This window comes from Manacus candei, unplaced genomic scaffold (genome assembly GCF_025592945.1).
Source record: "Manacus candei isolate 608988 ecotype Guabito, Panama unplaced genomic scaffold, ASM2559294v1 h1tg000142l, whole genome shotgun sequence".
Lineage (NCBI taxonomy): Eukaryota > Metazoa > Chordata > Aves > Passeriformes > Pipridae > Manacus > Manacus candei.
The window spans coordinates 1,073,810-1,090,368 of record NW_026138190.1 but is presented as its reverse complement, the minus strand read 5'-3'; the positions used below and the strand labels follow the sequence as shown (position 1 = coordinate 1,090,368).

Here is a 16,559-nt window from a genome sequence, read left to right as displayed (position 1 = left end):
TTTCCACTTTGCTCTCCAGGATGTGCCCAACACAACGCCCTGCAGAGGAAAACAGCAGTGACCAGCACAAGGGGGGGAGTGCTCAGGGTGGGGGCACCCAGCAGTGCCCTGGCACAGCCAGCGCCGCTCCCAGCACTGGCCTCTCACCCCAGGCCATTGGGCTTGTTCTTCCCTCCAAGGAGGGACAGCAAATGACCAGCTCAGGAGTCCATGTCTGCACTGATGGACAAGACATGCCCCTGTGTCACGGCTTGGGGCTGGGGGAGTGGAAGGCTCAGACAAAGTTGATGGCAGAAGCCGTCTCGTTGAGCTACGAGGGGCAGAAAGGACCCCCTTGCTTTCTAAATTTGTCCTGCAGGTTTTAGTGATGGCAAATCAGAAATATTTCTATAAAATGAATTATTTATTATGACAAATGAACAGACAGTTGATCAGACAAGAGAACAGATGAAAGACCTTAAAGAGAATTATTTACTGCGCAATATAAAAGCCAAAACCTCCTAGTAGTATAGTGTAAGATAGGACAGTGCAGTCTATCAAAGTCATTCTATTAAAGCAATTGGATCAGAGCCAGCAAAAAGAAATAATCCTGAAGTAGAGATTGAGGTAACTCAACCCACAACGACAGGGGGTAGTTCTCTCTCTTTCACTTAACCCCTGGGCAGTGACCATGAAGAGCTGTCCCTGCTTCATGGCAGAAGCTCCACACACTTCAAGGAAGTCTGGGGAAGAATCTGCCACAGGAAAGTTGGATGGGGCTTTTATAGTTATCAAGGGTTTGACTGCCAGACATATTTGCAGGCCAGGGAGCAGCTTCTCTGTCAAATCCTGCTTCAAAAAGCAGGATGTGTGTTTCAAGTTTCATGAAGCATTTTGGGTTTAGCATAATTCAGCATTAAAAACAGCACCTTGACACCAGCAATAACTCTCCACAGAGAGCTTAAATTTTTTGTATTCTTTGACCATTTTTTAGATATTTTCAGAGCAGAACATCCTGCCAGAAACGGCCCCTTGATTCCATGAGGCTGCAAAAACTCTCAGGGTTCCTTTGGTTCCATGAGGCCTCTCAGTGTCAGAAATGGACTCCTGGTTCCATGAAGTTCTGGAGTGTCACAATGGCTCTGATGATTTCCTGGGTTTCCACTGTGTCCCGGGATTCCTTTGGTTCCAGGAGGCCCGGCAGTGTCACAATGGCTCTTTGATTCCACGATATTCCAAATTATCCCGGGGTTCCCTTGGCTCCAAGAGGCTCCCCAGTGTCCCACCGGCCCCTGGATTCCAGCAGGCCCTGCAGTGTCCCAGTGGCCACTCGGTTCCAGGAGCTCCTGTTGTGGCTGAGCTCAATTTCCCCATCCCCTGCTGTGCTCAGCTGCCGTGAGAACTGCAGAGAAGCGAGCTGAGAACACGGCGGGCCCTGGTCCTCTTTGGTGCCCGGGGCTGCCCCGAGAGGGAGTCCCCGGCCCTGCCCCCGGAGCCGCCGCGCCGTCCCCTGAGCGCCGCTGAGGCGGCAGCGCTGGAGCGGGGCCGTGTCTGCCCGGAGCCGCCGCTGCCACGAGGCTGCCGCCGCTGCCGCTTTTGGCCTGCGCTGCCCCGCAGCCGCCCGGGACCGGCTTCCCAACACTGCCGGCGCCTGCGAGCGGAGCCGGCGCTCCTGCAGCGCCTCGGAGTCGCTGCTCCGCCGCCACAGCGGCTGCCGCCGGCGTCTGTGCCCGGAGCCGCCGCTCCCACGGGGCTGCCGCACTCACCGCCGGGGTTGCCGCTCGCGCAGCCGCCGCTCTGCCCCGGCTGCACCGGGACCCGGCACCGCCTCGGGCCTGCGCTGCCGCCTCAGCGGCCACAGGGACACAGCCATGGGGGACCTTTGCTCTGACACTCATGGGCCTGGCTTTGTTCTGCTTGGCCCTGGGCTTTGGGAAAGTTGCTGTTCATTTTCATGCTCCACCGGAACACCTCCCGAATTCCAAAGGTTTCCTAATCCAGGGGAGGGGTTTCTGTGGCATCGGAGGTGCTGCCCCTCGGGACACATTGTCAATAAACCATCCAGCTGATTTGTCTGGGTTGGGTTGGCCTGTGATCAGTCAGTGCTTTGGGGAATGCTCTATTCTGGTTGAATGTTGCCCTTTAAACTTTTACCAAGCTCCCTTATTTTCTGAAGTTTACTTGAAAAAATGTGTTATTTCACCACCTGAGAGGTGTGCAGTGTCCTCTCCCTTGTGGTCTCTTTCAAAGGATTAAAAGAACTGAAGGCCTTTTTCAAATATGTGGAGGGCAGAAATTTTTGGTGCCTTTTATATTTTTCAAAGTAAAAACCCTTGCATGAGCTTGTAGCTCAAACCTGGGTCTTATAGTCCAGACTGGACCAGGGCTGTGGGGAAGTGTCCCTGGACTGGACCAGGTGCTCCTGGATGATACAGGTGGGAACAACCAGAGTGTAACAGTTGGGGAACACAGGATAATCAGTCATCCCATGAAAGCCTTGGAACATTCCCTGCCTGAACTGTAGCCCAAATGGAGCAGTTTGGATACAATTCCCCAATAGTTTGCAAACTCCAGTCATTCCTGACCCCAGGATGGCAATTCAGCAGATAACTAAAGCCAGTCCCCTTGGGAGCCCACACCCAGCAGGGCTGAGGGAGGCCCTGGCAGCTCCCCAGCCCCTCCCTCTCAGTGGGACACCTCTGGCAGCCTCTCCCAGCTCGGGAACCCTCCAGTTTGCAACACTCCAAAGAGCGGCGCTGATGCCCAGGACAATTCTGATCCCCCTCCACAAACACTCCTCCAGCTGGGACCCTTGTCTGGTGGCAAACACAAAGGGATTTGGGGGAGTGTTTCCCTGACAGCAGGAGAATTTGGGAGAGGGACCTTTCCACAGCCAGCTCCTGTTAAAATTGTAGCACATGCTATTGAAACACTTGATAATTGTTGAATTGGTCAATGATTAAGGGCTACTAATGTCTTTTGTCCCCTTGTCTTTGCATCCAAATCCTTTGCACCTTGACCCTCTTCCATCCCAAGGCTCTGTGTAAATCATTGTCTTTCATCAAAAAATACATATTTTTCATGATGTCTACTTTAAAATCTTCCTCCTTAGCTAAACTACAAAAGAACTCCAATGAGCTGTTCAAGTCTTGAAGACATGAAGACAATTAAAGGAAGGGAATAATTTGGTTTTCAGTGTTTTAATGGGTCTCACAGTGTGTTTGGAGCTGCATCAGCTGTCAGTCCAAGATGGACCATGTCAGAACTGGTGAGGTTGGGGGGTGAGGAGCAAGGTTGATCATCCAGGGTCAGTGTGGATCTCCTGAGGAGACACTCAGCATCAAGATCACTTGGAGAACACCTCTATCACCTCTCCTCTCAACTAAAAAATATCCATCATTGAATTAAAAAAAACAAAGTACAAATATTGAAGACTTGTTTTGAAATCGATTTGAAGACAATTAAAGGAAGACAAAGAGATCCTGAGGGATTTCTGCATTTTAATGAGCCCCACGGTGTGTTTTCCTGACAACAAGGAGAATTTTGGAGAGGGACCTTTCCACCCCCAGCTCTTGATGTGTCCACACATCTCTGTCTGGGTGTGGGTGTGAATTGACTGTGGGGTGAATGTTCTTGTCAATCTCTAATTCAGTCACTGTTAAAATTGTAGCAAATGCTATTGAATCTCTTGATAACTGTTCAAATGGTCAGTAATTAAATGCTACTAATCTCTTTTCCCCCTTATCTTTGTGTCCAAATCCTTTGCACTCTGACGCTCCTGCATCCCAAGACTCTGTTTAAATCATTCCCTTTCATCAAAAATATATTTTTCATGACGTTCACTTTAAAATCTTCCTCCTTAGCTAAACTACAAAACAACTCTAATTAGTTGTTGATGTTGTGAAGACATGAAGACAATTAAATTAAGTGAAAGAAAGTGTTTTTCTGTGTTTTAATGAGCCCCACGGTGTGTTTAGAGACAAGTCCATCATCCTCACATATTGAGAGAAGACTGAAGAAGCTGCTGAAGAAGTCAGAAGCCAAACTGCAAGTGCCTTGAAGCATTGCTGGGCCCCACTGAGGGCAGGCACTGCCAAAGCCTCCCCAGGGACTCCTTGGAGCAGCTCCTTGGAGGCCAGGAGTGCAGGCAGACAAAGGCTCTGGGCAGGCCCCTGCAATGCTGAGCAAAGCCTGCCTTGGTTTTGTGGAGCACAAAGACCAAGGGCTGAGCCCCAGGCCCTGGCCCAGCAGATCCTGTCCCTCCCGGCTGGCTCAGGGCTGTTTGGGGGGCACTGGGATTGGAGGGGGAGGAACAACAAAGGCCCAAAACTGGGCAACCCCTCCCAGACTCCTCATTTGGGGCAAGAGAGAAACAAAATGCAGAACCCAAAGGAAACTTGCTTCTGGTGTCCTGAGTGGCAGAGGCAGCTGGCAGAGGCAAGGGGACAAAGGCCTGGGTGCCTTTGGGCCTTGCAGCCCTGCCAGAGCCCTTGGCCATCTCTCCTGCAGGCTGTCCTGCCCTGGCCCTGCTGCTGCTCTGGCCTTGCAGGCTGCACACACCCCTCCTGCTTTCCCACCCCCTCCCAGCAGCATTTCTAGACCCTCCCTGATGGCTCTGCACCAGCTCTGGCTGTTCCCTGGAACACAAAGCCAGGCCATCACCCTCTTAGTGACCTCTGTCTCCATAAGATTCCCCTTTGAGTAACATTCCTTTTTCCCCACCTTCAGTCTGAACTTTCCAAGCTGCACTTTACAAGTTTCTTTTTCTTTCCAGCATCAAGAAAAGCTCCATCCTGTCAGATCTGCTCTAGACCCTCTCTAGTTCTTCCTCATTCCTCCAGAATGGGGAACCTCACAGACAGACAGACCAGTCCAGATGTGGTGACCCCAGGGATGAGTCCAGGGGGGTGATGCCTCCCTTATCTGAGTGGCCACACTCCCCCCAAGGCAGCCCCACATGCACTTGGCCTTATTAACTTTGATCCTGAGCTCCTGTGCCACAGGACATCCCTGCCAGAGCCCAGGCCCTTCTCCTGGGGGTCACTGCTGAGCTGAGCAGATCCAGGTCGCCTCCCATTCCTCTGCCAACCCCCTGGGCCTGCTCTGGGCCCTCCAGGTCCTTGCCCATCTTGGGGAATGAAGGGACCATTAAACACCTGGGACCTTGTGGAAAGAAAGGAATCCTTAAACATTTTGGAACCTCATGGATCCAAGCAGCCATTTTGAAAGTGCAGGCCCTTCTGGAAACAAAGGAACCCTGGGGCACAATGGAAGCTCATGGATCTCAGGGGCCATTGTGACACTGGAGAGCCTCATGGAAAAAACAGGAACCCAGAGACACTGTGGAAGTTTCTGGAATGAAGGGGCCATTGTGACACTGAGGAACTCTATGGGCTCAAGGGGCCACTGTGACACTGCAGGGCTTCAGGGAACCAAAGGAATGCAGGGACGCTGTGGAATCTCATGGAACCAAGGGACCACTGTGACATGGGGGGTCTCTTGGAACAGAAGGACCCCTGAGACACCTCAGACCCTCCTGGAACCAAGGGGCCACTGTGCCTGCCCAGAACTCCATGGAATCAAGCAGAGCCGCTGCCTCCCCCCCGCCGCCGCACGGACCGGAGTCGCCGGCTCTGCCCCGCTTGGACACCTCTGGGGTCAGCGTGTTCTTGGGCAGCACAACTGATCTCAGACCAGAGAGTTTCCCAGGGTTTGCTTTGCCCCCTCTTTCCCGAGGGTTTGTTTTTGTTCTTTGTTTCACTGGATGCAAAAGGGGAAGGGAAACGTGTTGATCACTGTTTTTATCTGTTTAGAAAAGGGCGTTCAGGACGGGGGGAGAGATGAAATGATTTCTCTCTCTGCTGTTGGTTTGAACCGTTCTGTTGGTATTGCTGGTTTTGCTGCTCTATTGTCAGTAAACTGTTATTCTTTCACTTACACTGTCCTTGTATTATGTCTCCTTGTACTGGTGGGGAATAAAAGAGGAGTGAGTTCATTTTATTGGAGTACCTACCCCAATATTTATTTTGAAATCAAGATGGGTTGCTCAAGGGCCCCAAAATTTGGCATCATCCACAAAGGACGTCAAAATGCATTTTGTCCCATTATATAAAGAGATCTTCTGCATTGGTGGTCAAGAGCTGGTCACTAAGGGACTTCACCAGGAAGTTGCTGCCAAGAGGACTTTGTACCATGGATTTTATTGGACACTCTTCATTCAGCCAACTTCCCACCCACCACATCTTCCACTTCTTCAGTCCAGCTCTCACCAATCTTGCCATAAGGAGACCACAGGACACCACATCCAGGGTCTTGCTGAAGTCTGGGCACACAACATCCCCTTCTATTCCCTCCCACAAAGGTTCTGCAATCCCTGCCTTGTCCTTCCAATGCCTGGGAATGGCTGCAGCAGGACTTGCCCTATCCCCTTCCCTGCTGAGCCTGAGCAGTCTGGAACTCTGCCAACCCTCCTTGCTGCCCTGTTTGCAGACTGGTTCCAGGTCTGCCTTTGCCAAGGCCCCGGGAAGCTCTGGGATGGCTCTGGCCTTTCCAAGGGTTTGGGAGAGGTCTCCCAGTGACACTGCCCAGCCTTCCCAATATCCCTGACACCAAAACCTTTTCCATAGCCCACACTGCCAGAGGAGTGCCCAGGACACAACTCAGGTTGTCCTGGTGTTTGTGGAGAATGAGAAGGGATTTCTTCCTCGAGGCCAACCCCTCCAATTGGATTTGAGTGCAGCTGAAAGGTTTCCTCAGCATTTTGCCCAGTGCCTCCCTGCCCTGAAGGTTTGTGACCATCAGGCTGGAGCTGAGGGGGTTGGGCAGGTGCCTGAGGAGGGGGTAGAACAAGGGCTGTGTCCAACTGTGCCAGGAGGGCTGTGCTGGGCAAGGATGAGGAGGCTGCAGAAAACAGTGGCACTGGGGAGGGGAGAGGAGCAGCTGGAGAGACCTTGTGCCTGCCCACGCTGGGCAGGAGCTGCCCCAGGATGGCAGCTCTGAAGCACTCCCAGGATGTCCCTGGGAACAGGAGGGGAAGACTGGATCTGAAAATGGAACCTGGAAAGCAGAGAGCAGGAGTGTCATGGTGACACTGCAGGAGAGTTGCAGCCCTGGAGCAAGGGGACAGAAGTGACTCAGTCCATGCAGTGGCCTCAGAAGATCCCAGAGCATCCTGGAGATGCTGGAAGGGAGCCCAGCTCTGCTTCACAAGTTCCCAGGGCCTGTCCCTGCCTGTGCTCCAAGGCCTTCCACCCCCCAGGACTGTGCTCAGAGAGCACTCAGGCCTTACAGCGAGAAAGGGGCTCAGGAGGACAGTGTGGAAGTGGCAAGAGAGCAGCTCTGCAAAGACCAAGCACTGCTGCTCCCTGGCAGTGCTGCTGGGCTGGGATTATTGTCCCCTTCCCGTTTGCAAATACCCCCTGTCCTGCAGTGTGCTGTCCTTTAGGAACATCTGAGAAGAAGGGTCTTGGACAAAGAAGGCACTGCAGGTCCTTTATTTTGTTTAAATCCTCAGAGAGTACAATTCATCCTTTATACATCTCTGGGTCAAATTCAATGAGTAGACACTAAATTAGAAGGCAGATGCATAATAATATATCATTGCAGAGAAAATTAACTGCAAGAAGAACCCGATGACCTCCACGAAAAATGTGAACAGGAAGGCTGGGCCATTAAGGAATCCCATTCTGAATGCTACACACCAGAGAACTGGAACTTTATTGCTCCTGAAAAGCATCCAGTCATCATTTTCCTGAGGGCATCCTTGAGCTCCTGGTTCCTGAGGCTGTAGATGAAGGGGTTCAGTGCTGGAGGCACCACTGAGTACAGAACTGATAGTGCCAGATCCAGGGATGAGGAGGAGATGGAGGGGGGCTTCAGGTAGGCAAATGTGCCAGTGCTGAGGAACAGGGAGACCACGGCCAGGTGAGGGAGGCACGTGGAAAAGGCTTTGTGCTGTCCCTGCTGAGAGGGGATCCTCAGCACAGCCCTGAAGATCTGCACATAGGAGAAAACAATGAAAACCAAAGAACTGAAAACTAAACAGACACTAACCTGAATGAGCCCAAGTTCCCTGAGGTAGCCTGAGTGTGAGCAGGAGAGCTTGAGGATGGGGGGGATTTCACAGAAGAACTGGCCCAGGGCATTGCCCTGGCACAGGGGCAGGGAAAATGTATTGGCTGTGTGCAGCAGAGCATTGAGAAAGCCAGTGGCCCAGGCAGCTGCTGCCATGTGGGCACAAGCTCTGCTGCCCAGGAGGGTCCCGTAGTGCAGGGGTTTGCAGATGGCAACGTAGCGGTCGTAGCACATGATGGTGAGGAGGAAATACTCTGATGAGATGAAGAACAGAAAGAAAAAGGCCTGTGCAGCACATCCCTTGTAGGAGATGGTTGTGGTGTTATGGAGGGAATTGTGCATGGCTTTGGGGACAGTGGTGCAGATGCAGCCCAGGTCTGTGAGGGAGAGGTTGAGCAGGAAGAAGCCCATGGGGGTGTGCAGGTGGTGGTCACAGGCTACGGCGCTGAGGATGAGGCCGTTGGCCAGGAGGGCAGCCAGGGAGATGGCCAGGAAGAGCCAGAAGTGCAGGAGCTGCAGCTCCCGCCTGTCTGCCAATGCCAGGAGGAGGAACTGGGCCATGGAGCTGCTGTTGGACATTTGCTACTTCTTTCCCCAGAGTATTTTGATCTGTTGAGGAGGAAAAGTCACTGCTGAGTTAGACCAGGCTTCTGCAGCCAAACATTACCCGTCTCAGCCACCCCACTCTCAGGCTCTCTCTCCTCACTCAGACCTCCCTGCAGCTCCCTCCCCTGAGCTCTGTCTTTTGCTGCCTGAGGGGACCATTGGAAGCAGGAACTCTGGGATGGGCTCCCAAGGACTCCTTCTTGCTCTGCTGGAGAGGGAATTTGGAATGCAGGGTGATCTCAAATTAAATGTACTCGTGATACATCAAAGAGCTTCTCAGTTTTACTGTTTGCAATTTGTCCAAATGAAGGACTGAGCTGAGAGAATTCTTTGGATTTGTTCACCCACTTGTACCTGCCACACTTAGGATTGGCTGTGGAGGTTTGAAATCCCTGACATTTCTATTGCACTGCAGGTCAACTCTTGTGGGTTCTGAGGGGCACAGGGACGGTCCCTTAGTGCAGAGAGAAGAGCTGCTCTGCCCATCAGTCCTGGACTCAGCTGCCCTGTGCTGGCAGCTTGGAGCTGCAGGAGCATCACACTCAACTGTTCCCCTACAGAGAAACTGCCCAGAGATCCAGGAATCCATGTCCAAAGAACAGACTGACACACTCCTCACTTTTTCATCTCTCCCCTCCCAGAGTGAGACACAAAATGCTCCTTGCAGCTGCCCAGGGCATTTCCATGGATTTAGCAGTGAGGAGTTTTCTCCATGGGGATCCTGTGCAGCACAGAGATCCTATGGCAGAGCTGTGCCCTTCTGGAGGGCACCTGCAGCCCTGCAGGACACCCAGGCAAACAGCTGAATCCCCTGAAGGGGCCTGGAGGGCATTTGGGCACTTGGCTGCCACAGACACATCCCCACAGCAGCACCCAAAGGGTTTGGGTCTGCACAGGAATCTGCCACCCCCCAAACCCCACACTGGCTCAGAAAACCCACTGGTGAGAACAGGGACAGCCCAGGCAGCAGGGATGGCAGTGAAATGCCACAGTGCTGCTGCCAAGGGAGGAGGGACACACAGAGACAGCTGGAAATCAGGGCCCTGTCCTTGCCTGGGCTCTGGCTGCTGCAGGGCAATGCACAGCCCAGCCCCCGTGGGCCTGAGGGCACAGGCTCTGCTTAGGCTGGGAAAGGAGCCCAGGCAGGAGCTGCTCAGGGAAGGGGTCTGTGCCACAGGGACAGCAGGGAGGGGCCCCCATCCCCCTGCCCAGCCCTTGTGGCAGCAGCTCCCTCTCCCAGCCTGCCTGTCTCTGGCTGAGGAGTGGTTCCTGCCAGCAGCCCCTGCCTGTGCCCAGCTCAGCTCCCTGCCAGTGCTGCCAGAGCCATCCCCAGCCCAGTGCCCAGGGGCAGCTCTGCCTGGGCAGGGGCTGCAGAGCAGATCCCAGACCCCTGCGGTGGCTGGGAAGGGGGAGGTGTTCTGGGGGGATGTGCTTCCTGAGAAGGGCCCCTGGAAATGGAGGAGGTGGAGCTGAAGCTGTGAGGAGCCCTGAGCCTGCAGCTGAAGGGCCCTGCCCAGCCCTGCCCTGCCCTGCCCTGCCCTGAGGGGTCACTCCTTCCACCCACCCCTTCTCCCTGCAGGGCCGTGGCAGCTCCTTGGCCGGGCTGAGAGCTGACCCTGGCAGGCAGCAGAGTCCCTGCCCCAGCACACAGAGCCCTGGGGGCAGGACCCTGCTCTGCCCCACAGCCCTGGGCACCCCTGGCTGCACCACCACCTTCCCACCCCACAGCCAGCCCTGGCACAGGGAACCTTCTTGCCCTGGGCCTCTGATGGGGCAGCAGCAAGTCCTGCTCTGCAGCAGCTTCTCCTGCTGCACCCCAGCAAATCCAGCAGAGCCATCCTGACAGCTCCTGCCACTGCTGCCATTTGGCAGCTGGCAGAGGCACTTGCAGGAACTCCCCTGCACTGCTCTGCAGCCACAGCCTGACCGTGGCAAAGGGCTGGCAAGGTTCCTGCCCTGAGCAGCTCTGCCCTGTCCTCCCAGCCCAGGATCCCTTGAACCTCCTGCTCCCTTCTCCTCTCTGCCCTTGCTGCCTGCAGCTCCTGCCCTGCTCTGCCATGTGGCCACTTCCCCTGCACTGCAGCAACTGGGAGAGTCCTGCTGAAAGATCCTGGAAGCTGTGGGATGTGCCAGCTTTAGGAGATGCCTCCAGGAAGGCAAGTTGAACTTTCCTACAGCCAGAGAATTCTTCCTTCAAATCCTGGGAAGGTTTCTCCTGTGGTGAGAGCTCAGTCACCTCCCAGCCCAGGCTGCCTCTCATCTCTCTGCCTTCTCTCCTGTGCCCTGGGTGCTGCAGGCAGTGCCCTCAGCCCTGCTGGGCTGTGCAGAGGAGCTGCTCCTGGACAGAGTTGTCTCTTTGAAGCTCTTCTTGCTTGCCAGGAGCTCCCTGTGTGCCAGGAGCCTGGTCCAGCTCAGCAGCACAGCAACAGCCCCAGGCATTTCATGACCCTCAGGGGGGTTTGGCATTGTTTACATGAGACTCAGTCCCTGAGAGAAAGATCAAACAACTTCTCAAGAACTTAAAATGAGTTTGAAAGACTGAAGTTTCTTGTACTGTTAATGGGTCCCACTGAGGGAAAGGAGTGAGAAAGTGTCCCCAGGTTCCAGTTGGAACCGAAAACTGCAGACAGTGATGACAAAGATGGACAAGCAAGGGAAAGGTGGCTCTGATGCTGAAGAAACCTTGACTTGTTTCCTTAATCCAGAGGACCAAGCCCTGACCCCCAGCCCCTGGGAAGGCAGATCCTGTCCCTGCCTCATTCCTCAGGGCTCTTCCTGGGGCACTGGGATGTGGGATGTGCAATGCCAAGGGCAGGCCCATGGGGTGGCACCTGCCAGGCTGCTGAGCAGGGACAAGGAGGCCATGAGGCCCCAGGGCTGCAAGGGGCACTCCCCTCCTCCTGGCCTCAGGGGCACAGACAGCAGCCCTGGCCAAAGGCCTGCAGAAGGTGGCTCTGGCAGGGCCTTTCAGCTTCTCCCCCTCCCTGTCTCCTCTCCAGCCCAGGCTGTCCTACGGTGTCCATGCCCTGCCCCTTTCCCTGCAGGCTGTCCTCATCCCCCCGGCTGCCCCACCTGGCTGGCACCTTCCTGCACTGACATCTCTGCGTCCTCCCTGGCTCTTCCTGCACACACAAAGCCTTGGCCTCATCCACACTCCTCCTGGCTGATGTGTTGCAGCGTTTTCCATGGAGTGAAATTCCTTTTTCCTCATGTCCACTCAGGACCTCCCCAGCTGCACTTGGCATTAAGTCTTTCTTTCTCATCTTTCAAGCCCATCTTGGGAGATCTCTGGGCACTCACAGATGTTTTTGCAGATGAAAATGTCGTTCTCATAGTTTAAGTAACTCCCAGTGATACCTTTTACCAAGACCTGTGGTGGCAGAACATGGGGCACTGGCTTTGAACTGAAAGAGAAGAGTTTTATATTAGATAATAGGAGGAAAGGTTTAACAATCAGGGTGGCAAGAACTGGAAGAGGTTTCCAGAGAAGTGGATGTCCCATCCCTGCATTTCTCCAAGGTCAGAGACTGTGAGTAAACTGAATTAGTAAAAGGTGTTACTTCCAACATCCAGGGACTTGGACCAGATGACCTTTTAGCCAAACCATTCTGTGATCCTTTTGAATCTAAAGTCTCAAACTCCTTCTCCAAAGAATTTCCATTTTTGAGGACATGAATTGCCATATTTTTGGAGAAACTCTTCTAAGCTCAAAAGGTAACAAATTAATACCAAGGAAGTTCCAAGGTATCTGTATGAAACTGTAACCAAGCGGGTCAATGGCAGAACCTCTCAGGGTGACCGTGCAGCTGAGGATGGGGGATTCGACCTCGGGCTCTGAGACTCATGATGGGCAGCCAGAAAGGGGATTTGAGGACTGGACAAGACTTGTCCTGGGATGTCTAGGGAAGAAAGAAAGCAAGGGTAGGATCCCAGTGGTTTCTGGAGGAACAAGTATGAGAAAAGAGAGAAAAGAGGCTGAAAAAGCTGGTCATGTTAAACAGGAGGCTGGACAAGACACGTCCCTGGCTGTGCCCTGCAAGTGATCCCCACAACCTGTCCCCTTTTCTTAAGAACTCCATTGCCAAGAAGTTTCTGTGGGGAGGGACCTCTCTGCTCCTGGCACAGATTGTGGCCCAAGTTCCAGCCCCTGCAGCAGGAGTCACAAATAGTCAGGTCTTGTGTTCTTTGGGGGGCCAGACTCTGCCCACACTGGGGGGTGTGTGTGTTGGAAGCACAAAAGAGTGAAGCAAATGCAAAGCTAAACACCCAATGGAGCCTGACTTTGTCCCTAAGTGGGGGATGAGAATTGGACCCAACATGTGCAGGGACAGATGGAGGGGTTTGTCCCCCTGGCCCTGCCCAGAAGGGACACCTTTCAGGAAGGGTTGTGGCCTTGGCTGTGCTGAGGGTTGCCCCGGGCAATGCAGCTTGGGATTGCAGTGGCACTGTCAGGGCTCTGCAGAGCTCCTGGCAGTTCCTGCATTTGTCCCCAGCAATGCCAGAGACCTGCAGGGGTTGCAGTCAATCCCTTGTGCTCTTTGGGACCCCGCCTGGCTCTGCTGAATGTCAGCAGGCCTGGAGTTCCCAGACTGTTCCTGCATCCAGGGTCGGGCCTGCAGTGACGTTTGTGCAGCATTCAATTGGTGCAGTGGCAGGATGGCCATGGATCCATTCCTGCACAAACACAATGGGGCTCCAGCCCAGGCAGGGAGAGAATGGGCCCACAAATGTTGGAAGGAGAAGAACCAGGGAGTGTTGGCACGATGGAATCCCATGGAACCAAAGGAACCCTGGGACATGGTGGAACCTCCTGAAATCAAGGGGACATTGTGACCCTGCAGCACCTCATGGAACCAAAGGGAGTCTGGGACGTGGCAGGACCTGATGGAAACAAAGGAACCTCCTGGGGACAAAGGGACTCTGGACACTGCCAAAAGTCAGGGAGACAAGGGAACCCCAGGACACTGTGGAATCTCCTGGAATCCAGGGGCCATTGGAATCCACTGGGGCCTCCTGGAACCAAAGGGAACATGGGACACTGTGGAACCTCATGGAATCAAAAGGACTCCGGGACTTTGTGGAACATCAGGGAATCAAGGGGCCAGTGTGACATCCCAGAACCTTTTGGAACCAAAGGGAACCAATGGGACATTGTGGAATCTCAAGGAATCAAGGGTCCATTGTGACACTGGGGAAAATGATGGAATCAGTGGGCCACTGTCACACAGCAGGGCCTGATGCTGGGAAACAGTGCAACCTCATGGAATCAAGTAGCCATTGTCCCACTGTGGAGCCTCAAGGAATAAGGGATCCAATCTTTTCCTCAGAATTTGTCAAGAAATTAAATTTAAAGAATTACAGAAGTTGGATTGAACCACTTTTGTCCCACAGGTTTTAATGATTGGCATATAATACAGCTGCATTAACATCTACATTTACTACACAACTATTTTAAAATCTACAAAAAGCTAAAAAAAAAAGATCCAGAAATCTTTAAATCACAGAAACCTTAAAGTTACCTGTTAGTTAACTGTACCATTTGAACTGACCCTGCCCAAAAAGAACCTCTACATACCATTGAAGGGGATAAAATCCCTGTGGATTCCAGCAATATGTTGGGGAGGACAGTTTGGATTAGTCCTGCCTTAAGCAAAGGCACACTGGGAGCCTCCTTTCCCTTTTGCCAAGCACGTTCCCCCCGGCTGGAGCTGAGTCCTCTCGGAGCTCCAGCTCTGCTGTGCCCAGAGGGGCTGGGGCTGTGGTGCCACTGCCCAGAGCAGCCTGCCCTGGGCAAGGCTGTGGGGCCAGAGCCGCCTGGGCTGTGCTGGGGAGAGGCCCTTGGGGGTGGAGAGAGCTCAGGGCAGGTGGCAGAGCTTGGAGGGAGCTGGGCTGGGCTGGAAAGGAGCTGGCAGAGAAAGCCCTGGGTGTGTCTGTGACACTGTGTGAGCGTGCAGGGGGAGGACTCAGCCCAGGGGGGTTGTGGTGCAGAGCCAGGGCCTGTGGAAGGCATTGAAAACATGCAAGTGCCAGCGAGAGGAGGCTGCTCTGTGCCCTTGGTGGCACCAACAGACAAGGGATTGCTGGGCATGGCCTGGGCTGTGCAGGGGCACTGTGGGAAAGGCAAAGCTCCCCTGCAGTTGGGGCTGCAGGAAAAGTCCAGAGCCCAAAGAGCCTCAAGGGCTGTGTTGGACACCAAGGCTGCAGGAGGGAAATGCAGGGCTGCTGTGCAATGGGGAGGGGGTTGAATTCCAGCAGACACTGATGTGGTGCTCAGGGACTCCATGGCTTCTCTGCCTGAGGCTTTCCTGGAAAGGTCTCTCAGGCCTCTGTGCTCGGGGAAGGGCTTCAGGGAGGAGGAGAGCACGTCTGGGCAGGAACCTGCTGAAATCCCCAAGGGACAAATGGCAGTGTGTGCCCCTGCAGGGGACTCAGCCTGGCCATGGCACAGCTGAAGCTGCCTGGCTGGGAGCAGCCCTGTCAGAAGCTGTGGCTGGGCAGGGAGCTGGGCAGGAGGCAGCCGTGTGCCCTGGCAGCAAGGGAGGCCAGGAGCACCCTGGGCTGTGGCACCAGGACATCAAGGACGGGCATTCTCCAGCTCACTGTGGCTGAGGAATGCTGAGGAAAAAGCTGGGATGTTTATAAACTGTATTGTGTTTAAATTTTGTTTGTGGGCAATGAAGAGAAACTTTCTGTGGCTCTAAGTCTCACCAGTTCCAGACCTCCCAAAGAACACAAACCTGAGGAGTTGGGGTTCCCACTCCAGTGGCACTTGGAGCTCCCTCCGTACCCAGAGCACAGAGCTCCCTTGTCCCACAAAGTCCTTGGAAATGGAGGGATTAAGGACACAGGACAGGCTGTGGGGACCAGTTGCGGGGCATGGTCAGGGCTTTGGGGTGGTTGTGAGCCCAGGGCAGGACCCGGCACTTGGCCTTGTTGAACCTCCTCCAAGTGGCCTGGGCCCATGGATCCAGCCTGTGCAGATCGCTCTGCAGAGCCTTCCTGCCCTCCAGCACATCAACACTCCCCCCAGCTTGGTGTGCCCTGGGAACTGCCTGAGGCTGCACTCGATGCCCTTGTGCAGATCATTGAGAAAGAGATTGAAGTGCCCTGAGCCCAGTGCTGAGCCCTGGGAACACCCCTGGATGGAACTCCATTGCCACTCCTTGGGCCTGGCCATCCACACAGATGTTTGCCCAGTGAACAGATGCTGCAGAAGGTGTTTGATAAAGTTCCTATAACTCCAGAATATTGGGATGAGTGCAGGTTTAGCTCTGCACAACAGAGCATTTAATTAATTTTCTCTCTTTTCCTCCCTCTGTGGACTCAGGAAAGAGTCACACAAAGTGTGACAAAGGCAAATCTGGGTAGAATCCAGGGCAGGAAGTGTTGAGGGGATCTTGGGATCTGTATTTGACACAGAAGGTGTTTGCCATTGGTCTAAGACTATCTACTGCAGAATGTGGACTTCAGTGGAGGCAATGTGGACTCAAGATACAGCAGGGGAAGGACTTCTCGGTTTTATTGAGCTGTGCCTTCCTCTGGTTTTGTTTGCTGGCCATAAATGAACATCCCTCTGTGTCTCGGGCAGCTCTTTCTCCAAGCCAAGCAGGTGGGAGTTGGTGCCAAGGAGCTGAAACCTGCAGGTCCAGCCTTGAGTGGAGGGAGCTCAGATTTGCCCAAGGCTGCTGTGAGTGCCAGGGCTTTGATGAGGGAATGGTGGGTGAGGATAGGGATAAAATCTGATGGATTGTCAGACATAAATGGTGTTGATTTTCTTATCTATTCAGACTGAATTAGACTAGGCTGTCACAGGCCAGGGCAGGGGCAGCTGAAGAGCCCCAGACCCAGCCATGAGTAACAGGTTGAGCCATCAGCTCCTGCTGACAGAAGGGACCTGACAG

The 16,559-nt window shown here is 53.9% G+C and overlaps 2 protein-coding genes across 2 annotated transcripts in view; one reads left to right on the top strand and one right to left on the bottom strand.

The window, feature by feature from the left end:
* LOC127462881 (serine/threonine-protein kinase pim-1-like) overlaps positions 1-16,559 on the top strand; it is a 194,383-nt gene that overhangs the window by 54,687 nt on the left and 123,137 nt on the right. The gene's annotated exons all lie outside the window — the stretch shown is intronic.
* Positions 7,672-8,631, bottom strand: LOC127462879 (olfactory receptor 14J1-like). The gene has a single exon (XM_051771812.1). The coding sequence runs from the start codon at positions 8,629-8,631 to the stop codon at positions 7,672-7,674; it is 960 nt and encodes a 319-aa protein (XP_051627772.1).

Coding starts and splice junctions, on each gene's coding strand:
- LOC127462879 (XM_051771812.1), bottom strand. CDS start 8,631: ATGTCCAACAGCAGCTCCATGGCCCAGTTCCTCCTCCTGGCATTGGCA.